At 51.4% G+C, this 25,088-nt stretch overlaps 10 protein-coding genes across 10 annotated transcripts; 3 read left to right on the forward strand and 7 right to left on the reverse strand.

The window, feature by feature from the left end:
- Nucleotides 1–356: 356 nt before the first annotated feature.
- Nucleotides 357–5,740, reverse strand: J7337_000186 (uncharacterized protein; the record flags this gene model as incomplete). The annotated part of the gene is made up of 4 exons (XM_044817950.1): nucleotides 357–1,187; nucleotides 1,505–1,606; nucleotides 1,666–1,863; nucleotides 1,913–5,740. 4 exons carry the CDS (start codon nucleotides 5,738–5,740, stop codon nucleotides 357–359), a joined length of 4,959 nt encoding a protein of 1,652 aa, XP_044685652.1.
- Nucleotides 5,741–6,843: 1,103 nt separating this feature from the next.
- On the reverse strand, nucleotides 6,844–7,872 carry J7337_000187 (uncharacterized protein; the record flags this gene model as incomplete). Its single annotated transcript, XM_044817951.1, has 1 exon — nucleotides 6,844–7,872. One exon carries the CDS (start codon nucleotides 7,870–7,872, stop codon nucleotides 6,844–6,846), a length of 1,029 nt encoding a protein of 342 aa, XP_044685653.1.
- A 981-nt stretch (nucleotides 7,873–8,853) lies between these two features.
- J7337_000188 (uncharacterized protein) lies at nucleotides 8,854–9,332 on the reverse strand (the record flags this gene model as incomplete). The annotated part of the gene is made up of 2 exons (XM_044817952.1): nucleotides 8,854–8,863; nucleotides 8,938–9,332. The coding sequence occupies 2 exons, from the start codon at nucleotides 9,330–9,332 to the stop codon at nucleotides 8,854–8,856; spliced, it is 405 nt and encodes a 134-aa protein (XP_044685654.1).
- Nucleotides 9,333–9,696: 364 nt separating this feature from the next.
- Nucleotides 9,697–10,359, reverse strand: J7337_000189 (uncharacterized protein; the record flags this gene model as incomplete). Its single annotated transcript, XM_044817953.1, has 2 exons — nucleotides 9,697–10,113; nucleotides 10,174–10,359. The coding sequence occupies 2 exons, from the start codon at nucleotides 10,357–10,359 to the stop codon at nucleotides 9,697–9,699; spliced, it is 603 nt and encodes a 200-aa protein (XP_044685655.1).
- A 561-nt stretch (nucleotides 10,360–10,920) lies between these two features.
- Nucleotides 10,921–11,985, forward strand: J7337_000190 (uncharacterized protein; the record flags this gene model as incomplete). Its single annotated transcript, XM_044817954.1, has 2 exons — nucleotides 10,921–10,941; nucleotides 10,996–11,985. The coding sequence occupies 2 exons, from the start codon at nucleotides 10,921–10,923 to the stop codon at nucleotides 11,983–11,985; spliced, it is 1,011 nt and encodes a 336-aa protein (XP_044685656.1).
- A 1,396-nt stretch (nucleotides 11,986–13,381) lies between these two features.
- On the forward strand, nucleotides 13,382–14,428 carry J7337_000191 (uncharacterized protein; the record flags this gene model as incomplete). Its single annotated transcript, XM_044817955.1, has 1 exon — nucleotides 13,382–14,428. One exon carries the CDS (start codon nucleotides 13,382–13,384, stop codon nucleotides 14,426–14,428), a length of 1,047 nt encoding a protein of 348 aa, XP_044685657.1.
- A 122-nt stretch (nucleotides 14,429–14,550) lies between these two features.
- On the reverse strand, nucleotides 14,551–15,797 carry J7337_000192 (uncharacterized protein; the record flags this gene model as incomplete). Its single annotated transcript, XM_044817956.1, has 2 exons — nucleotides 14,551–15,252; nucleotides 15,309–15,797. 2 exons carry the CDS (start codon nucleotides 15,795–15,797, stop codon nucleotides 14,551–14,553), a joined length of 1,191 nt encoding a protein of 396 aa, XP_044685658.1.
- A 749-nt stretch (nucleotides 15,798–16,546) lies between these two features.
- MUS23 (Double-strand break repair protein mus-23) lies at nucleotides 16,547–18,874 on the reverse strand (the record flags this gene model as incomplete). The annotated part of the gene is made up of 4 exons (XM_044817957.1): nucleotides 16,547–17,490; nucleotides 17,538–18,630; nucleotides 18,679–18,806; nucleotides 18,859–18,874. 4 exons carry the CDS (start codon nucleotides 18,872–18,874, stop codon nucleotides 16,547–16,549), a joined length of 2,181 nt encoding a protein of 726 aa, XP_044685659.1.
- Nucleotides 18,875–20,433: 1,559 nt separating this feature from the next.
- Nucleotides 20,434–22,068, forward strand: J7337_000194 (uncharacterized protein; the record flags this gene model as incomplete). The annotated part of the gene is made up of 1 exon (XM_044817958.1): nucleotides 20,434–22,068. One exon carries the CDS (start codon nucleotides 20,434–20,436, stop codon nucleotides 22,066–22,068), a length of 1,635 nt encoding a protein of 544 aa, XP_044685660.1.
- Nucleotides 22,069–22,812: 744 nt separating this feature from the next.
- Nucleotides 22,813–24,642, reverse strand: J7337_000195 (uncharacterized protein; the record flags this gene model as incomplete). The annotated part of the gene is made up of 3 exons (XM_044817959.1): nucleotides 22,813–23,851; nucleotides 23,900–24,193; nucleotides 24,254–24,642. 3 exons carry the CDS (start codon nucleotides 24,640–24,642, stop codon nucleotides 22,813–22,815), a joined length of 1,722 nt encoding a protein of 573 aa, XP_044685661.1.
- Nucleotides 24,643–25,088: the final 446 nt, after the last annotated feature.

A 25,088-nucleotide genomic window follows, 5' to 3' on the forward strand; every position in this document is an offset into this window, starting at 1 on the left:
GATTCTATGAAGACCATCGATCATGTTACGATGCAGTTCTAATGAGATAGACCTATTGAGTTCATCGTTAGCTAGTGTTACCATGGAAAATGACAACAAAGACGAATTGTGAACAAGCTGTCAGACAGCGGTTGGACAAAATTGTTTCCACATTGTGTATTTCAGTACAGGTCTGTGTAATTGCTTCTTCATCATAAAGCTTGAGGTGTTGTGTGAGTAAAAAAAGGAAAATTTGAACATACCATTTAGCGAGCCTCGAGGGGGGCAAGAAAACACCAAGCCTTGGAAAAGGGTATCAAAATAAACTTAGCAAAGAGCCATCTAAGCAAGCCTAGGCTAAATTTGCCTAAATATTTTCATCCCTTAGGGTCAAGGTCCTGAGTTTTCTTTTCCTCCCCTAGGCGAGATACGATGTCCTCATCTTCGAGCTTGCGCTTTCGCGATGCCGGCTTGAAGAATGAGTCCATCGTTTTTTGTTTCGCGTCGAACTTGGCACTGCCAATTCCACCTCGGGTCTTTCTCAGACCTTTGAGGTGGTCAATGCTGTTGATCTTCACGACGCGCATGTGGAGATGCTTGTCGGAAGAGTCGCGCGTGATGAGGGCCTCGATGTAGCCGGTGTTGCTCCATGAGGGGCGCACGAAAGCAGATGCTTGACCTTCCGGTTCGGCATCTGGACCAGCTGAAGCAGAGGTCCTGTCGCGGAGTGCTTTGTAGAAAGTACCGAGAATGATGCCGTGAGCAACGATACAGACGGTCGAGTCTTCATCCAGTCGAGGCAAATGCTCGTCCAAAAAGACATCAACCCTCTTCCTCATCGCCAGCGGTGTCTCAGAGCCCTCATGCTTCGCCGCAGCCCCAAACTTGGTACCCTCGCCCGTCCCAAAGTCCTTCTCCCTCAGCTCCGGCACCTGAATCAACTTCAGATCCTCCGCGCGTTTCTGCGCATCGAGGATAGCCTGGGCGGTGTGCACGACACGGCTGAGGTTCGACGAGAAGATGCGATCAATGGCGACGTGCTCAGAGAGGTGCGATGCTAGCCGTTGAGCTTGCATTACGCCGTGGGCAGTCAAGGCTGAGTCGCGAGACCCGGCATAGAGGTTTGCGACGTTGTCGACTGTCTCTCCATGGCGTATGAGGAAGAGACGCATCGTTGCATCGTTCAGGAAGGCCACGCCAGAAGCAAGCTGGGCATGGTGATTGTTGATGGTTGAGAGAGTAGGAGGAGAAAAAAGTCAGAAATTTGTAGTGCAGATTTCGTGCTGACTCATCATTTTCCGGGCTAGTACGTAAGTGAGCTAGCTTCAATTGAGCACTGGGAATTTTCACTTCATGTCAATGCGCAACATTATTGGCCAACTAAATCGTGAATTCGTAAAGCTAAACAAGACAAAACTCCGAACTATTCATACAAATACCGTACCCAAAAATTCTCAAGATATATAATTCATTAAGAGATACCCATTAACCAATCATTAAAACTTGTTTATTTCTTACCGGTGACTGTGCCGACGACGTCACCGAGACCAAGGCTGCCAAGAATCTTCTTGAGGCCAAGACCTCCGAGAAGGCCATCGAGCAGACCACCAAGACCAAGACCGTTGAGCTGAAGATATTGTTAGCAAGATGATCAATTGATTGCGAGTATGAACGGTTGAAACATACCAGAGGACCCAGGATGGGACCGAGAAGCTTGCCAACAAGGCCGAGCACACCGCTGAGCAATAGACCAACAGCAGCGACAATCTGGAAGAGAGGCTCGGCGAGGAGACCCCAGAGAGGGTTGATCTCCTTCTTAGCGTGAGGCATACCCTCGAGCTTGCGCTTGCCCTCCTCGATGGTGGTTTGAATCTCAGTAGAGAGCTGTCATCTTGTTAGCGAATGGTTCAGGGTAAGGGAACGTGATACTGACCTCCTTGAGCAAGTTGGCAAGGTGAGCCTCCTCGGGAGTAGCCTCACCACCAGCAGTCTTCTGCTTGGCGTTGCGAGCGATACGGCCATCGGGGTCAAGACCACGGATGATACCGTTGGTCTCGGTCAGGATCTTACCACCGTCCTCAATGAGAGGCTTGACCTGTCGGACAAGTTCCTCCTCGTCACGGTCCTCAGGCTTCTGAGCCTCAGCGGCGCTGATCTTGTCGTTGATGGACTTGCAGATGGGTCGGAGCCTCTCAAGAGTCTGCTCAATCTGGTAAGCCAGTTGTTGAGCAAGCTTCTTGTTCTTCTCAGCCTCTTCAGTCTGCTTGGCCTCATCGGCCTCAGCCTGCTCACGCTTGATTCTCTCCTCCTCAGTTTCACCCTCGGGCTCAGGCTCCTCCTCCTTGGGGATATCCTCGAGAAGAGAGACGTGACCGATGACAGCGCCCTTCTGGTTGAAGACATCACCATCCTCGTCAATCTCCTTGCCAGCACAGTCGAGGAGCTCACCGCTGGTAAGCTTACCGATGATGTTGCCATCAGCGTCGACGACGTTACCCTCACGGTTCACCTTTCGGCCAGCGAGAGGGTTGTGCTTCTGCTCCTTCTCAGGCTCCTCCCAACGCTCAGCCTTGCCGATGACATTGCCGTTGGAGTCGGTGATCTCACCATCATCATCAACAGCACGTCCCGCAAGAGCCTTAGCATCACCGATGACAAGCTTGCCAACAACCTCGCCAGCTCCGTTGACGACCTTGCCATCCTTGCCGACGGTGCAGTTCTTGAGCTGAGCGAAGGGACCCTCCTTCTTGCCGCCGCGCTCACCCTCAGAGACGAGCTCGGCCTTGCCAATGATGTCGCCAGACTCGCTTCGGATGTTTCCATCCTTGTCAGACATGCGTCCGACTAGTTTCTGGACATCACCCTCAACGACACGGCCGTAGATCTCACCAGACTCGCTGACGAGGTTACCAGCCTTGTTGACGCGCTTGCCAGCAAGGGCAGAGTTGTCGACGGGCTTCTCCTCCTCAGCCTCAGGAGCTTCCCAGCGCTTGGCCCTACCGACAGTGTTGCCACGGCGGTCGAGAATGTCACCATCCTCATCGACCTCGCTGCCCTTGAGCTGCTTGGGATCACCTTCGACGACCTCACCAACCTGCTCGCCCTGGTACATGACACGGCCGTCAGACTCGACGGTGGCGCCGGGGAAGTGCTCGAAGGGAGCGGATGCTTTATCCTCTCGCTCGGAGATGGAGACGGGCTCACCCTTGCCGATGACCTCGCCAGAGTCGTTCCAGATGTCACCGTTCTCATCGGCGCGCTTGCCAATGAGCTCCTTCAGTTCACCCTCAACAACCTTGCCGACGACAGTACCGTTGGCGTCGACGAGCTTGCCGACCTTGTTGACCTTGGCGCCCTTGAGGATGGAGCGGTCCTTCTTCTGGACGCGGTCCCACTCAGCGAGAGGCTCAGCCTGGCCGACGACCTTGCCGTCTCTCCAGATCTTGCCGTTCTCGTCAGACTTGAGACCAACGAGCTGTCGGATCTCACCCTCAGTGACCTTACCGATGGTGTCTCCCTTGTCGTTGGTGAGACCGCCCTCCTTGTCAACAACAGCTCCCTTGAGGATAGAGAAGTCCTTCTGCTCACCACGCTCCCATTCGGGAAGAGGCTCAGCCTTACCAACAGCCTTACCAGTCTTGTCCCAGATGGTACCCTGATCATCAGAAGCCAAGCCGATAAGCTGCTTGATCTCACCCTCAACGACCTTACCGAAAAGGTGACCCTTCTCGTTGACGAGGTTTCCGTTCTTGTCAACAGTGGTGCCCTTCAGGATGCTGTAATCCTTCTGCTCACCACGCTCCCACTCAGGAAGAGGCTCGGCCTTTCCGACCTTCTTGCCAGTCTTGTCCCAAATGGTGCCCTGCTCATCAGAAGTGAGACCAATGAGTTGCTTGATCTCGCCCTCGGTGACCTTTCCGATGAGGTGGCCCTTGTCGTTGACGAGGTTACCCTCTTTGTCGACGGTGGTACCCTTGAGGATGGAGAAGTCAAGCTGCTCGCGGTCCCACTCGGGGATGGGCTCAGCCTTTCCGAGCTGCTTGCCGGTCTTGTCCCAGATGACACCTTGATCGTCGCTGCTGAGACCGATGAGCTGCTTGAGCTCTCCCTCGACAACCTTGCCGAGCTTGTCGCCCTTCTCGTTGACGAGGTTGCCCTCCTTGTCGACAGTAGTGCCCTTAAGGATGGAGAAGTCGAGCTCCTTGGCAGCCTCCTCACCCTCAGCAGCCTTCTCTTCAACGGCCTCTTCACCCTCAGCGGCCTTGTCCTTGGCCTCCTCGGTGGCATTGCCAGCAACTTCCTCGCCCTCAGCAACCTTGCCTTCGGCGGTCTCCTCGCCTTCAGCGGCCTTGCTCTGGGCGTCTTCAGGAAGATCCTGAGCGGCCTCCTCACCTTCAGCGACTTGGCCTCCAGCAGCCTCTTCGCCCTCGGCTGCCTTGCTCTTGGCATCCTCGGGGAGATCACCAGCAGCTTCCTCACCCTCAGCAACCTTGCCCTCAGCGGCTTCTTGACCTTCGGCGGCCTTGCTTTGGGCATCCTCAGGAAGATCCTTGGCGGCTTCCTCGCCCTCGGCAGCCTTGTCCTGGACCTCATCGGTGATACCAGCAGCCTCCTCGCCAGGAGCGACAGACTTCAGGTCATCACCAGCCTTGGACTTGTCACCGTCATCACCAGGAGCCTCGCCGCTGGGGATCTCGTCGGCAGCCTCAGACTTGGGAACCTCGTCTTGGGCACCCTCAGTCTTCTCTTGAAGCTTCTCCTCAACATCCTCAGGCTTAGGAACATCTTGCTCGTCGACCTTAGAGGTAACGTCCTCCTTGGCCTCCTCAGGGATATCCTTGGCTTGCTCAGGAACACCCTCAGCAGTCTCCTCTGCCTTGCCGGTTGCCTCCTTAGCTTCCTCAGACTCTGGAGGAATCTCCTTCAGCTTATCTCCAGCTTCAGAAGCGTCGCGGTCCTCGAGGTTGATGTCCTTCTGGCCTTGGTCCTCAGACTTGACATCGGGTGTTTCATCCTTGACTTCTGGGGCTCCGGGAGTCTCGGCTGGTGTCTTTGTGTCGGTAGCTTGGGAGGTGGCTTCTGACTTGTTGGCAATGCCCTCAGCCGCATCACCAACGGTGTCTGTGGCGCCCTCTGCGGTGCCGCCAACAGTATCTGTGGCACCCTTCGCTGTATCGCCAACGGCGTCTGTAGCGCCCTTTGTTGTGTCGCCGAGGCCAACGGTGTCTGTAGCTCCCTTTGCTGTGTCGCCGACGGTATCTGTGGCACCCTTCGCTGTGTCGCCAACAGCTCCTGTGGCTCCTCCAACAGCCTTTCCGACGGCGCCGGTAACGCTACCGACGGCGCTTCCCAGACCACCAGACTTCTTCTCCTTGGACTGGGTTGTGTATTCGCTCTTCTCCTCGTCGTGGGAGTCCTCTTCCTCCTCGGGCTTGCCTTGTCCTATGGGCAGGGTCTTGCCGAGGACATCGCCCGAGGAGCTGACAACGTCACCGGCTTGGTTGACGGTGTTGCCAACGAGGTTCTGGAGGTTATCGGTGTCGGCGATCTTGCCAACGTTCTTTCCGGCGTCATCTAAGACTTCTCCGGAATCATTCACGACGCCAGCACCGCTCCTGGGGACTGACTCAAGATTGACTGCAATGGGGACGATAAGCGCCAAACTTGGTGAAGGACTATTGAACGCACCAGGGGATTCCTGCTCTCTGGAAGAGGCAGTATCTTTTGTTGTGTCTTGAACCTGGGAGGAGAGGTCTGCCATGATGTTGTTGTGGTGGGTTTGGACTGGTTCAACTCCTTTTCAAGATCGAGAAAAGGGTATCTTTCAGATAAGAGAGGATTAATGGGGTATCGTTGTGTTAGTTGGGAGTGGTTCTTGTTTTTGTTATTGTTGTTTTGGGTATCGCTTCGCAAGTTGGCCAAGAATGGAATGAATTGATACTTTTGTCGAAACCGCAACCACCACCACATCTTCAACTACTTATACCGACCACATGGCATATACAAAACAAGTTTTACTACAGGACCAGGCCATTCTCGATTTCGATCACGTCAATTCAAAAAGTCACAACGTCAGTGTGAGCCCAACTTTTGGCTCTCTAGCCATGATACTGCGCCGCACCTTGCTATCGGACGAGCAAAGCTGCAACAGCCACACGTCATGATGAAGATCTAAGCGCGGGGAGGGTGTGGCGAGAGCTGTTGGATGACGTTATAAGGAGCTCTCCTAACATGGATATGTTACACAATGAGCAATGGGGGGAGAGAGCTCTAGACGCAGAGGTGCCGTGTAAGTGTCCTCCCAGGCTTGCAGGCCCAGGATGAGGCTTGCTCTACCTGTCTACCTTCCCGACGAGAATGTCCAGCGGTTGTGAAAACAGGCTTGCGGAGTGGAGGATGCACACCATCTACGAGACGGAGCTTGCACATTCGGGGTATGGATCGAGATGAGAAACTGGGTCTGGCTATTGTTGTTGAGGGGGGATCTAGAAGAAGGGGCTGCATGTTGCAGTAGCGGTAGCCTCAGAAAAAAAAGAGAAAAGACAACCGGGTTTCTGAGGCTCCAACTGGAACTTTGAGATGGCAAATGTTTAGCAAGAGTGACTGAATGATGAACTAATCTAGCGCGACGGGGAGGGGTTACCCCATGAGGTTTACTTATTCCGAGGTGTGGAGGGGCGTTTATTGTCCACTTTCACTCATACGAATGGGATGCATATGCTTGCTTGCCTCGCCTTGGTTGGCTTGGCTTACACCTTACCTTACCTTACCTTACTTTGCCTTACATGAGTGTACAGTAGTTCAATTATGCATGGGGGTGTTTATGGACAAGGCCGGATAATTGTGAAACGCACCAAGAAAAAATTATCGATTATCGCTATCAGTTGTCTCAGTCTGACTACCACTGCTCTTTGTCTCAGCTACAAGGTTCCTATTGAAGACAGTCGGAATCTTAATGATGAGCTGAATACCATCATACGTGGACTTGACGTCCAGGAACAGCTCGTCAGGCCTTGGAGCACCTGGTGGCTTTGGGGCGTTCGCATTTGCATTTGCATTTGCGTTGTTAGTACTCCCAGCACCCTGGGCCTGTTCCCTCTCCTTGTCCCTGTTCTCGGAAAGTTTGTCGGCTCCGTCCTGGGACGGCATCGGCTTGTCGAGCTTGCCAATCCTGTTGCCCTGGTCATCATAGATGTTTCCCTCATCATCGACTTTGAGTCCACCTGCTGCAAGTGGCTTGAGGGCAGGCTTGATGTAGTTCTCGCAGACGTGACCGGCCACTTCGCCGTCCTCGTCGAGGACCTGTCCATTCGGCATGACTGGCCGTCCTACCATGGACGGGAGATCGCCTTCTACACGGCCGAGGACGGTACCGTCCCAGTCTAGAATGTTGCCAAACTCATCGACGTATTTGCCGTCTAGACCAGCAGCCAACTTTTCAGGTGATTGTGATTGTGATTGTGATTGTGATTGTGTTTTTGAGTCTGAGTCTGTTTGGCCTGTGCTCTCTGATACTGGCTTTATCCTTGGTATGCGAATCTCAGGGTTTGCAACTTTTGGTTCAGATGTTCGTCCATTGCGGACGGGAACATTGACCTCGTAAGTGCTGTGCGTAGGATCGCCATCAGGGGTGGGTGAAGAAGAAGACATTGGGATTGGGATGGGATCAGTTTGTTCCTGAGGCTGATGATCCTCGAGGTGAGGCTGGAGTTTCTCCTGCTGATGCGGCTGCTGCTGATCCTGGACCTGTTTTGGGGGTCTGCTGGGTCTCGAGGTTCCAGGCTGGAATATGGAGATGGCAGAGGAGAGTGCAGACCTGATGCCAGCGCCGTGCCAAAAGGGCTGCTTTGATGTTGACGTGTGGCTGGTAGAGCTTGGTTTGTGCGGGGACATGACGACAGCCTCTTCATGCATGAAACTTGGAACATGGGGCTTGACCTTTTGTTAGTGCTGTCTGAATTTTATGAGAGTCACGGTAAGTAGAGAAAACAGAAGGGAAACGCCCCTATTTCTCTAGTGTAAAGTATATCGGATTGAACCCCTGTGTCTAACTAACTAGCTGTAACAGATGAGAGCCGCATTTTACAGAATCAACCAAGGTGAAAAACAAGATGTAACTCTGGAAATATTCTGGCCGAGTTTCTCTGATCGTCCGCGCTCATCACGATCGCGGGCCACCCGGGAACAAGAGACTAGCAGGGATGTGAGCAAGATGAGACAAGACAGCTAAAAAGGTGAACCCTGGTTTTGTAGTGAATAGAGTCAAATGATTGGTGGGAGCTGTCACAAAGCCTAGTCCCTGCTTCCACTCTGGACCAAGCTTTCTCTGAAGCTGGTTCCTGGCTGGAACGGTTGGGCTAGACTTGAAGAGGATGGTGTTGCAGGTGGCTTGCGTGGCATTATCGTGTGTGGCTTGCTAGCTGCCAACTACATCCTTGTCGTTTGATGCAATCTGACGTTTTGGTTAGTCTCGGGGAATTTGCAGACTGATCATGTTCATTCGTTTTTCGTCACTCTTTTCTCACTCAGTGTCAAGACTGTGAATGTCTACTATTATACGGTGTTCACATAGACAGAGACTGAAAGAGTAGAGAGTGAATGCTTTTGGATTCATGTAGTGTATAACGTTGTAGTGTTGTTGTATTTATCCCTCCCAGAAACAGCAGTAGTAAACCATCATTAATAAACACCATGTTGCGCCGCCACAGATCGTCGTAGTGCTGTCGTACTAACAGTAACATTACATGGGTCCCATCATGACATGAACAGAACAGAGCCAAATATAAACATAACCGAGACAAATAGTGCCAATCTCTTCTAGTTTCTGCACAGCGCAAAGCAATAATTAGCCTCTGCTTGTCATCAAGGCGGCGTCTATCCCGTTCTGGAGATTTGCAAGCCAAGTAAGATACGACGGCCACAGGGAGGTTAAACAAAAGATTTGAGGGTTTCACGTACAGTAGAGAGAGCTCGAGATCACCGTGGATACGAGCCTTGAGCTGGATCTCGATATCGAGGTTGAGATCCAGGCGCAGTCGCAGCGTGTCTTTGCCAGCATCGCCGCCGCCGCCCTGCTGCTGACCGCCCGTGAGACCGCCCAGACCGCCCGTCACGCCGCCCAGGGTGTTGGTCACGCCGTCTGTGACGCCGCCGACTGTGTTGCCCAAGTCTCCGGCGAGAGGCAGCTGGTCGAGGGGTCCTGAACCTCCTCCTTGCTGCTGCTGCTGTTGGGGTGGTGCTTGCTGGCGACGCTTGCTGCCCTTCTTCTTGCTGCGGCGCTCTCGTCGGGGCGCTTCTTCGGAGGACATGGTCTGGTCGTCAGACTCGATGCGGTCCTTTTCCATGGAAGACATGACGATGATGATGAATTAAAAGAGTCGCTTGCTTAAAGATGAGTTCGCGATTATGAGGTTGATGTGGTGTAAGTGGATTAGTATGATTTGGATATCTCACTAAAAAAGTACGGGCTTGGAGAAATTAAGGTAACTTTAAGAAAGGGACGTGATATAAGTCTGAAACTACGCAGAACCTCATAACAGGATTTAGAGGCCCATGAGGTCATATGAGATCGAGATGAGAATCCAGTAAAATACCCTGCTCAAGCCAACCCACTTTATGTGACTTGACCCCTCCACTACAACTTTCGTCTCCAACGGCCATTAACGGTCTGCCCCAGACATTCACTTTATTAGTGTCCCCCAGTCGAATCATATCATGCTATTTCTTGACATAACTGCTTTCCATGCCGAGCTGCGGTCTTCTCCTCAGTCTCACTGGCTGACATCTCTCCTCATCGTCAATCTCGTCCTCGATATCACCCTCCGGGTCCCAATATACAGCCCATTTCCCATGCTCGTCCCGCACCGCCACAAACGAATCATGATCTCCCTGGAGCGTCAGGAAGCGCTCGTCTGCTGTCCAGCCCCAGGGTCCTATGACGTGCCCGATGGTGTCCTTCTTGCCCCCAAAGGTCACCATGTGCGTGTCCTTGTCCACGAATATCCAGTTCAGCGCTGGCGGGTCGTCGGATACCATGCTCACCAGCCCTAGGTGCCCTTCCTCGCTGGGATACTTGAAATACCAGCCTAGAAATCTGTAGCCTTGCACGGGGGCATCTGAAAGGTTGAGATACATCTGATGTTCTGTGAGTATTTGTGTAGTCAGATGAGAGACTAGAGAGAGGCAGGAACTCACCTTCTTGTCCACCAAAACTCCTTGACCAACCTCTTCTATCTTTCCATTCTGCTGTAGCATGAATGTAAGGTGGAACTTTTCTTGTTCCTTGCTCATGCTCTCATTCTGTCTCTTCTGTGCACTCACAGCGTTACCCACGCCCGTAACGGTCGGGATAGCTGCGATGGCAAGTAATCCGATAACCATGTTTTCCTGATCTGTTTTTTTCTTCTGCCGCGTATCGTATTGTGAAGGGGTAGTATGTTTGACAACAGCAAGACTCGCTCATCTTGACTGCATGACGTCCAGTCCACTTTGTAGGATCTTGACCCATACATTTCTCTCGACACCAGCCACACGCATATAATCCTGATCCCTGCAACCCTTCTGCACTCCCACTCCCACCCCCATCAGGCCAACTAAGCTGGGGTAGAGGGAGGGTAACGTCATATGCCCAAGATTGGGATGCCATTTTTTACGTCACTTTGACCTGTCACGTCGAAATTCGCTTCCAATCCCATCACAACCATAGAAACAGGTTCTTTGAGGGTTCGAGGTCGGGATACAATGACACTTATTGCGTCAGTCAAGCTTCTTCAACAGGTTTCGGACTCGACACGTATTAATCTCAAAAACCATGCTTGGAACTTTTAGTATAGAAAAACTTCAACTTAATTATTACATGTCAGCAGCGAAGCAATAAGCCATTGTTTATTTTTTGGAAACCCCATTGTTCATTCAGCGAAGTAAATACTAGCATACACAACCATGTCTTCTCCATCTCAGCAGGTAAGTTTGTACTTGTGAGTTTGTGTCTTCTGATCGGGAATTAAATTCCTTTAGGACTCGCAGAAGCGAGACGAATCTCGGGCTCCTCAGTCTCCCGATCAAGGCCAGAACCAGCAAGAGCAGGGTAACGACAGCAACCCTTTCAACCAGAACCAGAACGAGGGTCAGCAAGAGGAGCAGAACCAGAATCAGGGCCTGGGACAAGAAGCTCAACAGCAACAGCCAGGTCAAGAGTCTGAGTCCAAGCCCAAAGATGCTGAAGACGAGTCTAAGCCCGACACCGAGAACGCAAAGGCTGAGACACCAGGCGACAAGGAGAACAAGCCTGAGCAACCTGGTCAGGACAAGCCCGAAGAGCCCAAGGCTGAAGAGTCAAAGCCCGATGAGTCCAAGCCAGAGGAAGCTAAGCCCGAGGCCTCAAAGCCTGAAGAGGCCAAGACAGACGACAAGAAGCCCGAGGAAGTAAAGAAAGAGGAGGATGAAGCCGACTCCAAGCCAGAGCAAGCAAAGGCCGAGGCCCAAAAGACCGCCCAAGAGGCCAAGCCCAAGCAGAAGCGCCAGCCCGTCAAGGAGGAGAGCGAGGATGAGGACGACTCTGAAGACGACGACGACGATGACTTTGACTCTGAAGATGACTCCGAGGAAGACTCCGAGGAAGATTCCGAAGACGACGAGTCAGAGTCCGAGTCCGAAGAGGAGAACGAGCCCGCTACACCTCCCCAGCAGGCTGAGCCAGGCCGCAAGGGCGGAAGACGCGGAAACGCAAAGGCCGCCGATGTAAGACGTCGACGCCCTGCATGGCTCGACGAAGAATCTGACGATGAGGGCCGCAAACAGTTTTCGAGGCAAGACCAGCAGTTGCAGCAGCAGCGCCAACAGCAGCAAATGCAACAACAGCAACAGCAACAACAGCAACAGATGCAGCAGCAGCAGGGAGGCGGCGGTAAGAGTGACGCCCTCAGCTTGCATCTCGAGCTTAACCTCGAGATCGAAATCGAGCTCAAGGCTAGAATCCACGGTGATCTCACACTGGCACTACTGTAAGTTCTTGACCCTCTATGTTGCGGACCCTTTCTATCTTTTTGTCCGCCTTTCTCATCTGACAAGTGCATAGCCAATAGTGACATGTAATTTTGCAGGGAAGGAGCATAAGTATAAAAAACTACAAGAAATGCCTATTGTTTAATTCGGCGACGACGACGACGACGACGACGACGACGACGAACGATGTTTTATCTCACGTCTTATATCTAGCGGCGTTTTTGGGGGCATGAAGTTTACGACGACTTCGTTTTATTTATGTGTACTCTGTATAGTAGGAGTAAATAAAGAGTTGAAATTGGGTTTTAGCTTGTTACATGTTTCTCAGAATTATGTGATACGTGACACTCGCGAGTGAGGACATGATCTAGTTCTACAGATCACATCTCATTATTTGTATGAAGTGTAGTCGGTAATAGTTCACGTCTCGGTTATAAGCCACAAGAAGCTAAAGTCTTAGGTCGATCGTGATAAGATCTCAACGGTTTTTCTCGTCGATAGTGTCGTTGCAAGCGGGAGATCTACCGCAAGCGATGATGGCGATGAGGCTGAGGCTGGTGATGAGGCTCAGGTGGCACAAACACGGGAATGGAACGGACGGATCCAAGCTTTTGGGTTTCGGGTTCGTGCTTTTTTGAAGCGAACCAACGGAACGGGATCTGGTGATGGAACGGGAGTGATAAGATCGTCGTTATCGCACGGTGACACTCGTACGAGAGGGTATTACGGGGCCGGCTGATTTAGGGTAGCTGACCGACGTGATGTATTATTGATCTCGAGATGCGAATACGGAATCAATGGTTCAAAGAATACGGTGTTTAATTGAGTGATTTTATTGGTCTTGTTACACAGTGGTATTGGAATGACTACTGTGTTGTATGTTGTGCTGCAGAACCTCAGAGACATTTCCGTTCATTACCAATTGAGGCATCCCACATTCATCTCACCATCGCCACACTCAATCTCTTTCCAATGCTTTAACAAACTCAATTATAATTCTTCTAAAGCCGGACTTATCGGTACTCGCCAAGAATTCCGTATTCGCTATTTCCGATAATATAATCATCACTGGAAATTCTTCAGTGCCTTAGTTAAGGTAGATCTGCTTAGAGGGTGGCGCCCAAGCAGGCAGTGCAAGTGACGTATTACAAAGCAGACGCCGAAAGTCCCCGAACACGATAGCATCACTCAATCAATCTACGCGACACAAACCTACAATCGCCCTCTTGCTTACCAACTCTACACCTATAAAACAATTATCTCCCCATACAATCTTATCTTTTCCCATCACGCCATTCTACATACTATCGCAGACTTAAACTCACACTTAGCACTTCTTTCAACAACCGTGACAATAACGTCTCCAACGAATCCATCGCCACTCCGCTGCTGTACAAACATGGCAGACTCTCCCATGTCCGACAGCGAGCAGTTCTGGCTCACACTCTCAATCACACACCGAAAAACAACTTACGAACTATCATTCCCCGAAGACGCAACCATCACAGACCTCTTCAACGAGATCGAAGCGAGTCTCGACATCCCCGTCGCAAACCAAAAGATCATCGCCCCAAAGACTCCCCTCCTCAAAGCACCCTTCAAGAACCCCGACATGCCCCTCCTCGACCTCAAGGGCAAGCACCTAATGCTCATGGGCTCTGGCGCTGCGGAGATCCAGCAGGTGCAGGATATGGCTGAGCGCGTTGCGAAGCGCAATGCTGCGAGGATGGCGCAGAGGAGTAAAGCACGGCATGCGACGACGACGCGACGAAATCCACAAGACTCGCAATATACTTTTCTTCAAGTACGACCGCTGCAAGGACTTCCGAACCCAGACCGCAGTCTGAAGCTATTGCTACGATTGAAGGAAGACCCTGGTATTCGCGCTGCCATGACCAAGCATAAATTCGCTGTTGGGCTTCTTACAGAGATGGAACCTCTTTCGCATACGCAGACAACGCACGAAGGAACAAGTCGCATTCTGGGACTGAATCGTAATCAAGGCGAGGTCATTGAACTGCGATTACGAACAGATGCGCACGATGGATATCGCGATTACAAAACTATTCGCAAGACATTATGCCACGAACTGGCGCACAATGTCCATAGTCCGCACGATAGAAACTTCTGGGACTTGTGTCATCAGATTGAACGAGAAGTTGACGCTGCCGATTGGAAATCAGGCGGACACACGATCGGTGAAACATCACGATACACTGTTTCTGGACGTGATGAGGAAGAGGAGGATTATCCTGAGGACTTTGGAGGTTGGACGGGTGGTGAATTTGTCTTGGGAGGGGTTAAGAACAATTCCACTGCTGGGATGAGTAGACGAGAGGTACTGGCTCAAGCAGCGCTTGAAAGACAGAGAAAGGAGGTTGATTCTGAGCGAAAGGTGTTGGAGGAGCATAGACAAAGATCACCACCCGGTGATGAATCCAAGTAACTTAATGACATTTCAAACAGCGAGGCGTAGGAATACCCAAAGAAGACACAGCACAACAGAGCATAGCATAAGCAGGCGTTAGCATTACAATCTGATACACTATATCCATACATTCTGTCCCCTCAATAAGGAAGAGGATCCAAGTTCAATCCCTCAACGCTAAACTTGAACGCATCGTTTCGCGAATAACTCCCCGCAGCGTCAAGATCAAGACGGCCCCTGATACAATCACGGAAATCAACATCCGCAAAGATCAACCCATCTGGATCCTCCCACTGCGGTCCAGCAATGACGTCTCCAAACGGTGAGACAATCGATGAACCACCACGAGATAGAAACTCTGCTTTTGCAGAAGATACAGCGCTCTGTGCGGGAGGAGGTTGCATATTCGTACCGTCGTCATCACAACCAAGAACAATCTCATTCCCATCCTCGTCAAACACAGACTTGCGTCTTCTTCGACTCGGCGACTTGGGCAGCGCAATCTCAAATCCTTCCTCTGTCATGCACGATCCACGACGCTGTCTCACACCGTTTGTCTCAGAGGAAGTGCTCTTGGGAACGCACATGTTGCTGCTGACGACGAAGCAGCGTCCCTCGACACCAACTGTTCGCATGAGTCCGAGCCACGCATCGCGGTTATCAGCTGTAGGCGCAAGGTAGAGATTGATGTTCTGAGCGTAGAGCGATTGGCGTAGCAGGGGCATGTAGTTTTCCCAGCAGATTGCGGCGGCGAGATTGATGCGTATGCCGCGGATGGTGGTTGTCACGGCGCGGAGGGTGCTGGGTGAGCCTTGAGCCCAGATGAGGCGCTCAGAGCCAGTCTGTAACTGTTAGTTCACCTCATTGATATGCAGTAGAGGAGGAGGGGAGGTCTCACAGGGAGGACTTTGCGACGCTTTCCAAGCATACCCTGCTTGGGACAGACATAAACAACAGAGCAATACAAGCTCCCACCCGCCTTCTCAATACACCCCACCACGATAAAAACACCCGTATCCCTCGCGATGCGCTCCAACTCCTCGCGCGAGCCATCACCACGGACTTCATCCTCCTCACCAAGCTGTCTCTTCACCCACTTGGTCCCCGCACCACCACCGCCAGGCCCAACGGTGTCTCCAAGATCAATAGCAGAATCGAAGTAGCGAGCGAATTCATCGCGCCCTTCTGCACTGCGATTACCAATCTCGCAGCCGAAAGAGCTGCCGCGGGGATACCCGCCGATGAAGGCCTCGGGGAGCAGGAGGATGTCGATGTGTGATGAGGATGCGCGCTGGGCGAGGGTGTCGATGAGGGCGATTGTAGAGGCGGTGGAGGATTGGGTGCCTGGGGAGGCGGTTCCAAGACGGATATGACCAGCTGCAGCCATTTTGAATCACTTAGACATAAACACAGATACAGAAAGATGTTGGGGTAGAGGAGTGGTTATATAGATCAGCTGAGGATGGCATGCTCAGCAACGAGCGGGGAAACCAAACCAAGCCAGCCCATTTCTATCTACACAGTATTAAATGCTTCAATGCTTTTACCCAGCGGATGCCTCGGCGCTTCTTCCAGCATTGGTCTGTAAGATAAACTGTCACTGGGTCTGTAAAGGACTAAAGGTTCATCTAAGCTGAGTGAGAGGTTGGGAGCTAGACCATCTTTGAAGCTACCCCGCATAGGTAGACATGGAGATATGCGGCCCGCTGCGGCATCATGACTTCGGGCTTCGGGTCCGAAGTGGGAGGCGATGTCGGATGAGATGTGACTTGAACTGTGGATAGAAGCTGTGGTGATGAGTACTTGATAATGGGGATACAAGTTAGTCACTGGTCTGGCCGATGTGCGAGTTAAAGACTCATGTTGCTCATACGAGGAGCATTGTTGTGAGACATGGTCAAGCAGCAAGCGATTTGCACTGGGGTGTGAGGTGAAACTTTGTACATGCCATCAAGGTGAAGGTCATCATTACTTTGAAAGACAGTTGTTGCCCGGTAGATACCACAGCCTTGCAAGTCAAACCACTTCGCAGAACAGTATATATATAACAAGTTCCATTTTCTGTAACTGTGACATTTTGCTCAATTCGTCATAACTCTTAATACTTTTCTCACATGCAGGGTATTCTTCCACTCTCTATCTCCTCCTCGTACTCCGTGTCGTCGCAGGTGCCGGCTCAAACGCATCATCATCATCATCCGAAATCTCATCATCGCTAATCTCAACAGCCTTACTCTGCGTCCCGCCCTTCTGCGACTGTGAAAAGTTCAACTTTGTCTGCCGTGTACTCTTAGCCGCTCCTCGAGTCGCCGGAGCCTTGGCGGTGCTCTTCGCAGTGGTTCGTCGTGTCTTTGGCGGAGGTGGTGCGGGCTCTTCTTCTGACTCCATGATCACGTCTTCTTCCTCGTCTTCACTGTCTTGGAATGCCTTGCGGCCTCGTCCCTTTGCAGGGGCCTTTTTGGCTGGTGCTGCTTTTGTGGCGCGTGTTGCTCGCTTCGCTGCTGGCTTCTTGGTGGGCGCAGGGAGTGGCTCATCATCGTCCATCAAGTCCATTTCATCGTCTTGCTGAGTCGCTTTGGCCCGTCCACGTGCAGGTTTGCGTGCTGGTGCAGGCGCGGGTGCAGATGCACGTGAAGAGGTCTCGGCCTGTTGTTCATCCTCGTATGTCCAGGCATCTGGCTCATTCTCCCAGCTGCCATCAAAGTCACTGTCCCAAGTCGCTGGCTTTGGCTTGAGAACTCGCTTTCTCTCCGCTCGGGCTGTCTGCATGCCACTAGCTTGCTGTTGCTCGATCCTCATTCGATAGATATCCATGGCACTGTTGAGATCTTCGTCATCTGACTCTAAGCCCAGCATAGATCGGACTTGTCCCGTTAGGTGTTCTGAAACAAACAGCTCCATCGCGTGCTTGTCATCCTTTGTCACGAATTGAGTGACAGCATCACCAAAAGGCCCTTGAGGAAGGACCTTGAGTGATTGCGCCGACAGAAAGTCTTGCACCAGATTCTCCACCTTGACCATGTCATCAGCACCATCGAGGGCCTCAATTGCTGCTGTTGGGTTCGCAGCATTTGCCTTGCCTGTATGTTGTCAGTGGAATGTCTATCAAGTTGCGACATTGACTTACGCTGTGATGTCTTTTTGCGGTAAAAGTAGACAACATCATTCGTGTTGGCCACCTTACCAACAAATCGATTTGAGAATCTTTGGGGATTCTCAACCTCAAACTGACCACCTTCCGTGGCCGTGTACTCCACCTTCAGACGAATCAGCGGAAGAGGTCGTTCTTCCAGAGCCTCTTCATCCGTCTGAATGGCCTCCCAATCTGCATTAGCCTCCTCAATCATCTCCTCAACCACCTCCATCAGTCTTCGTGTCACCTCCTGGCGATTGTCCTTCTTCTTGTCAAGTCCTTTGAAGCGCTTGTCTTGCGAAAGGATGACTTCCCGTGTGACAAAGGGACGCACACTTTTCAGTGGCAGCTTGTCAACCTTGAAATCTTTGCCTGTCACGCTCACAATAGCAACGTGCTTCTGAACTGCCTCGCCAGGCACAAGTGAGGTTGCGACAGATGAACCGGGCTGCATGACGTGAAAGCCTGTTTCGGGGTTCTGTGTAGGGTCGATCAAACATTCGTGCTCGTGACCCCAGACTACAAGGTCAAGCCAATCGGGTAAAACATTCTCGGGGAGGTAGGATGTGGCTGTATGCGCATGGTGATTCTGGTGAACAGCCAACAAGTTGAACCAGTCAGCCATCTGGGTTTCGGGTCGGAACCACTTGACTTTGTGATCTCGGAAAGTACGGAACATTCGCTCGTCTCGAACATTGCTCAGTCCAAACAAGGCAAGCTTTGTGAGACCCTTCTGTAGCAGAATCGGCTTGGCCTCGATGTTGTCTGCCTCAGGGACACGGCCGTAGTAATTGAGCAGTCCACTTGCTTGCAAAAGATCAAGGGAGCAGAAATTGCCTTCTCCAGAAGGATCATCATGATTGCCATGGATCGAAAATACGGGGATGGAGATGTTGATGTCGGGGTCTTCGTAGTTGACATGCGTGAATGCACCTTCAAAAACAGATGCAGCATCGGAGAGAAATTCGAGAGGACAGGGTTTCATGCCCAAGCAGTTCTGTCGGAGTGTACGCATGACCTGGTACAGGGACTTTCGGGAGGGTTTGTTGTCGTGAAAGAGATCGCCAGCGAGGAGAACCATATCGACCTGTTCATATTAGGAACTATGATTGATATCAAGGGCGATGGGCCGTACATCTTCAGTCCGGGCAAGGTTCAAAATTTCATCAAAAGTTCTCCAACTGTCATCTCTACGAATGGGGTCTCGCTCTTCATAACCGACATGATTGTCGGTCGCCACGAGGATACGAATGGTATCCGCCTCTACGGTCGTTAGCAAGAGCAGCAGTAATACTACACTAACATAAAGACTCACCGGTGAACTCGGGCATCTTGTACAGCTTACGATTTGTGCGACACAATCGAATCGAGCTGTGACGTGTGTGTGGATGAAATGGATGTGCTTTACGCGGGCTGTTTCAGCGAGACGCGAGCAGTAGCTGGGAAGGTGACGCGCCCCAATGCGAGGTCACGTGCACCTCATCTACATCCACCTCACAGCTGAACAATAAATGGCCATGACCTCAAAAGTGACTGCTCATCTTTTCCAAGCTGCAAAAAGCAAAGAATGCGGGCTCTAAACTCTGACGCCAGCCGTTTAATGGCAGCGGGATCTTGCAGCAGGTGTTCAACCACGAGTCAGTCACTGATTGATTGATTTGACAGGTACAAAAGACTATTCGTCCAACATCAGACCACGTTTCGACCCATCATCTCAGCACTAACACAAGGCCTCGGTCTCGTTCCGCACTAGACTCCGTGGCCCGTCCCTGTTCCTGAAAGTTTCCCACAGGCGATGTCACCATCACACGTTTAGCTGCATGCAAATAAACGGGCGTTGGGTTTCTCACTGTAACATTGTCATTGCTGTTTCTGCGCCTCGATACGCGAAGTCCACTTCCATGGCGAGGGAGATTGATAGGATGAGGTACGAGATGCACGGTTGTTAATTGGGAAAGCTTGGCTGATCAAGAATGAGGCCATTATCATAAGCGGGATGTGGAGATTCTTGGTTTGGTCCACCTGCTGCTGCGCGTGCGTGCGTCCTGAGACTCACGATCTCGACCTTGTACTGTAGAGTTGATCCAAACAACGTGGCACAGCATTTTCTCCTTTCTTTTCTTTTTTCTCTGTAGTAGTGTAGTATTCACGATGCAAGGGGATATCGAGATATATTTGCTTTTTATATGTTTCAGTCCACGGCGACTCTGTATTTCTCTCACATAATTCTCCTTCTCTTTTCATCCTTTCTTCAACTCGTCAACACAGACCATGCTCTGCCCCGACCAACATCATCAGATGCTTCATTTGGCTGGTCCCGTATGCCCGAAACTACCACCTTCCTGGTCGACTCACATACAGTAAGCAAAACCACAGAGGAAAAAAAGAGCTCAAACCACCGTTACTTGCCATGATCCTAGCTGTTCAATCCCTGGAAAAGCATGCAGCTCACGGACCCGTGGGTGCTGGATCAGTGATTGCGACACAAGATACGATTGGCTTGGACTCTAGCTTCGATCCTTTCTACTGTGCAAGACCCCATTGCGATTTGATTTAGTAATTCAGCTGCTCCAGGGCTGGTCCTTGACGACGCCATCGTAAGATCCATTATACCTTGTTGATGCTCCCGCGATCACACCTCCGCTTTCAATATCCGCATCTAAGCAACCAACTCCTATTCCAGGTCACTCGACCCCTTCTCCGCTCGAGGGGGCGAGGGAGTACTTATCTACATGCGTTGTTCATGATTCCGTGTTTCAAGGCCTCTGCTGTTCTTATATCACTGCCCAACTTTCGCTGTTCGAATCCAGCTTGTACAGCAATCATCCCTACACTCGCCTTATACCCACGTCCCTGGACTTACAGCCTAACTTGACCATCATATCATACCATGCATCTCGTTGCAAGGATGGACCGGGATGTCCTCCACGGAGGGAATATCTGGTCTCCCAGCCCAATCTTCCAGGCGGAGGTTCCTTTCTTTTGGCGGAAGCGACGGCAGCTTTCCATTGGCGATCTTCCCGTCGAGATCTTTACCGCCATATGCCGCAATCTCTGTGTGCATTGCCAGCATGCACATGTTGTCGATCTCCCGCCAGATGAGATCGACCACGCCATTGAGGCTCAGCAGGCTTTATCTCGCTTGAGCCGCACGTGTCGACGTTTTCGAAATACAGCCCAGCCTATCCTGTATCACTGTTATCACTCCGGAAGACAGTCGAATTCTTCGAGTAGTCCTGAGTGGTGGGGTGATACCGATGCCAGGAGACGAGAAGTTGAGACTCTTGAGGGGTTTCTTTGTACCCTTCTTGAGAGGCCTGATTTGGCCAAGCATGTTCGTGCTTTGGCCTTCTTTGCGTTGAGAGAAGTGACTGCTCGTCATATCTCCAGAGAAACGCAAGCTCTATTTCGACAGGCTGGTGAGCGCGCTGGTTTCCGTCCTCTGCCCTCTTATGAACATGTCGACTCAAAGTGGTTGCAAGAAGCTTCGATTATGGCTGCACCTTTCGTGGAGCAACTACTTATTTACCGATCATCACAAGAAGGACTACAGTACATAAGAGACTCCCCTTTCTACTTACCAAACCTCAAGTACTTGGTGTTACCAGGCCAGGGCAAGAATCCTGACGAATGCTGCCATATTCAACAAATGCAGGATGTCCTAGCAAAAGCACAGAACCTTGAAGTATTGGCAGCCAGCGACGCAGACTGCGGGACGGACATCCCCCTTCGCGAACGCTTCCGTTCAGAACCATGGGACACCGCCCTCGCAAGCCTCCGCCGCCTATCACTCCACGGCCTAGATCCCGATAACCTCGCCAAAATTCTTCGCCGAAGTCCAGTTCTTGAAGATCTCGAATACTTCTGCGACATGGACAAATACACCGTTCTCCAACATCACCACCTCGCCCCCGTTAGTCAATCACTACGACGTTTATGCTACACCAGCACAACTTGGGAGCACACATCGGGCAGCGCACAAGATATCATCGAACAAGTGTCCACGTTTCTCCGCTGGGACTCATCACTCCGCGGCGACTCCAGTTTCGTCGACTTTCCTCGTCTTGAGATCCTCGAGATTGAACAACTTCTCCTTTATGGACCTGTGTTTGACGATGAAGAAGAGCGAAAGGAAAGATTCGAAGCGATGAAAGATATTGGGCCCGAGATTTTCATGGCCAGTCTCCCTTCATCGTTGCAGATTCTTCACATAGGGATGGTGTTGGCTTGGCCAGAGATGCACCGTGACTTACTTGGCATGGCGAACAAGGTATATCGGTTTCAGAACTTAAGTGTCGTCGCAGTAGATCCTTACGAGGCGCCGCCAAAAGAACAGATCAAAGAACTTGAAGATGCTTTTGCATCCAAAGGCATTGTCTTTAGAATAGGGCAGACGACACAAGTTCCCTTTGGGAGAGGTATGTTGGGCGTCAGACCAGGCTACCCAGAGAGATCGAGTGAAGGAGATCTCAAGTTTCCGTTGAATCATAGGAATCCGTCATATCTGGACTTTTTGGACTTTTAGCTAATAAATATGTCTACGAGTTGAGCACATGCAAAGAGATTACTCGGTGAAATTACGTTGCTGGTGGATGGAGTGATGGCCTGATGCTGCTATCTCATGATGCGATTTCGGCTCGTCTAACAAGTATATGATGCTATTATCCTTCCTTCGGCGATAATGCTGGCATGTGCTTCTAGTAACGATAAGATACCTACGCACTCTGTAGCCACACATGTGAGGTCGAAGTATTGATGTCTACATGTGATAAGGATTGGGTGGCTTCTGGGGACACTGGCTGGCAATATCAACATGTTCGCCAAGACTTATGACAACCAAGACTGACAAAACGACTAGGCTATCAAATTGACTTTCATCTATACACTCAAGTACCATCAATTGAGCACTCTGCTTGGGGGCTGACGAGAGTGACTCAACAATGTACTGATAGGTTCGCCTATGTACGCTTTGACTAGGTATACAGAGGGTGTCGAGATTTTTGTACATCTCGCGGATTTTGGCCTCCTTGGGGATTGCCTCTGATTGAAGTCGCCCACAGCTTGAGTTCAGTTGACTCTAGTGAGCATACACCGAAATGGTACAAATGTCGAACGTTAGTTTGGCACACGATGTGAGTTAACTTTTAGGTTGGAAACATGGTTCATGAATTGTTGAATGTGGAAGATAATATTCATCTTGACTACATACGCTCATTACCCGCGAACGGGCATCTTCATATACACAGTAAACATCCGATAACGGACGCATCTAGAACAACCAAGAGACAAAGGTCTTGTAGAACCATCCTCCACGGTTGGGGCCCTCAGCCTCGCGCTTAGCGGCCTGAGCAGCCAGGAACTCCTCCTCCTCGCGATCAATGACATCCTTTCCAGTGTAGAAGTCGGCCTCATGGGGCTTGACACCGCGAGACTTGGTGATGAACTTGTGGCCAAAGATGAGGATCAGGTACACGGGAATGCCAAGGTAGCCCGTGATGAAAGTCTTGTACTTCTCGCCACCAAAGATCTTGCCGGTGTCGGCATCCCTGACGAAAACATCGTAGTTCTTGGTGAGGGCGATGAGAATGCACATGGCGAGAGCAGCGATGGATCCCCACATGCCGAAGGGGGCGACGTAGGGGAGAGCTTCGTTGGCGAGACCTTGAGCCTTCTTGGCACGGCACCACCAGATGTGAGTTGTGAGGATAGAGATCCAGGACATGAGACCGAAGATGGTGGTGAGGTTGACGAAGTAACCGAAAACCTTGGTCGAGTCGTCGGCAACGTTCATGTAGGCCAGGAGACAGAACGAAGCAGACATGGCAAGGGCGTAGATGGGAACACCGTGCTTGTCAGTCTTCTTGAAGATAGCAGGGGCCGCACCATCGGAAGCAAGACCGTAGAGGGTACGGCTAGCAATGTACAGGTCAGAGTTGGAGGCGGAGAAGACGAAGACGCAGATACAAGCGTTGACGATGTGAGGGAGGACCTTGACACCGGCGATATCGGCAGCGACGACGAAGGGAGAGGCAGAAGCACCGGCCTGGGCCTTGGTGGCAAAGGCAAGCTCCGGAGAGTCGTAGGGGACGATCATTCCGACGAGGAGGACGGAGAGACAGTAGAAGAAGAGGATTCGGTAGAAGGTGAGCTTGATGGCGCGGGGCACGGTCTTGCGTGGGTTCTGAGCCTCAGCGACTGTTACACCAACGAGCTCAGTTCCGAGGTAGGCAAAGGTTGCGTTGACCATGCAGGACCAGAAACCGAGGAATCGTCCAGCGTCGCCAGTCATGATATAAGGCTTGAAGGCGCTGTTTCTGTTAGCGAGGCCCAGAGACAAAGAGGGGAGAAAAACATACCCAGGGTTGCTCCAGTATCGGAAACCCTTTCGGTCATGGTCAGGACCACCGCCAAGAGCGAGAACCAGAGAGAAGAGGATGATTCCAATGATGACGATGACCTTGAACGAGGAAAGCCAGAACTCGAGTTCACCAAAGAATCGAATACCGAAATAGTTGATGACGACGATGGTGATTAGAAATATGGTGATAAAGACACCTGGATTGACCTTGTCTCGATCAACCCAATATTGGATGACCAACGCAGCAGCAGTGAGTTGATTAGGCGTGACGATGATGTATTTGAACCAGTAACTGAACCCGACGTTAGCTCGCGTGACCTGTACAGCCTCAGAAATACAATGCGATACTCACGTCCAACCGAGTGCAAAACCAAGAGAAGGGTCACAGAATCGAGAAGCATAACCAGTGAAACCAGCAGACATGGGGAGCCAAGCAGCCATCTCACCAAGCGCAGCCATGACAAGGAAGACGACAAAACCAACGACCGTATAACAGATAAAGACGGAGCCAGGACCAGCTTGCGCCAGGGCCTTGCCAGTGCCGATGATAAGACCAGTACCGATCGCACCACCGATGGCAATCATGGTGATGTGACGGGCCTTGAGACCTCGATGCAGCGACGTCTCAGCGCTGGTCTCGAGACCGCGGATGTGACGATCCTCACCGACGCCCATGTCCTTGGTGGGAGCTGCAGAGGCATCGTAGCCGAGATCCGTCTTCTCGACGTCGTTCCCGCTCATTGTGATGATTGGATCAAGTCAAGCCAAGAATACTTTGGAGATAAAGGCCAAGCTGCCAAGTGTGTAAGAGAACAAGCCAAGCTGCCAGAGAAGAACCAAGCTTTTGGGGGATCTTAAAGCCAAGGACCTTGGCGATATTTGTGTGTTTGATTCTCTCCCCAACGTTGCACGAGAAAAAGAAAAAAGGATGGCGGGACAGGAAAGAGATGAGATGAGAAGGCGAGGGATGAGCACAGCTATATACCGAATACGTCTCACACTTTCTTACTCTGATTCAACCACGCACGAATAACCAGGCTGCTATCAAATTTAATCACTGTACTCCGTAGAGAGGAAATGCCAAGACGACCCGATGCTCAAAGTGGCAGCCCATGTAATGCTCTCAATGGAACCCTAGACGGACAGAGCAGAGTCAGACACACGCACGCCCGTCCTGTGAAGATCAA

Source organism: Fusarium musae, chromosome 1 (assembly GCF_019915245.1).
Source record: "Fusarium musae strain F31 chromosome 1, whole genome shotgun sequence".
Classification (NCBI taxonomy): Eukaryota; Fungi; Ascomycota; class Sordariomycetes; order Hypocreales; family Nectriaceae; genus Fusarium; species Fusarium musae.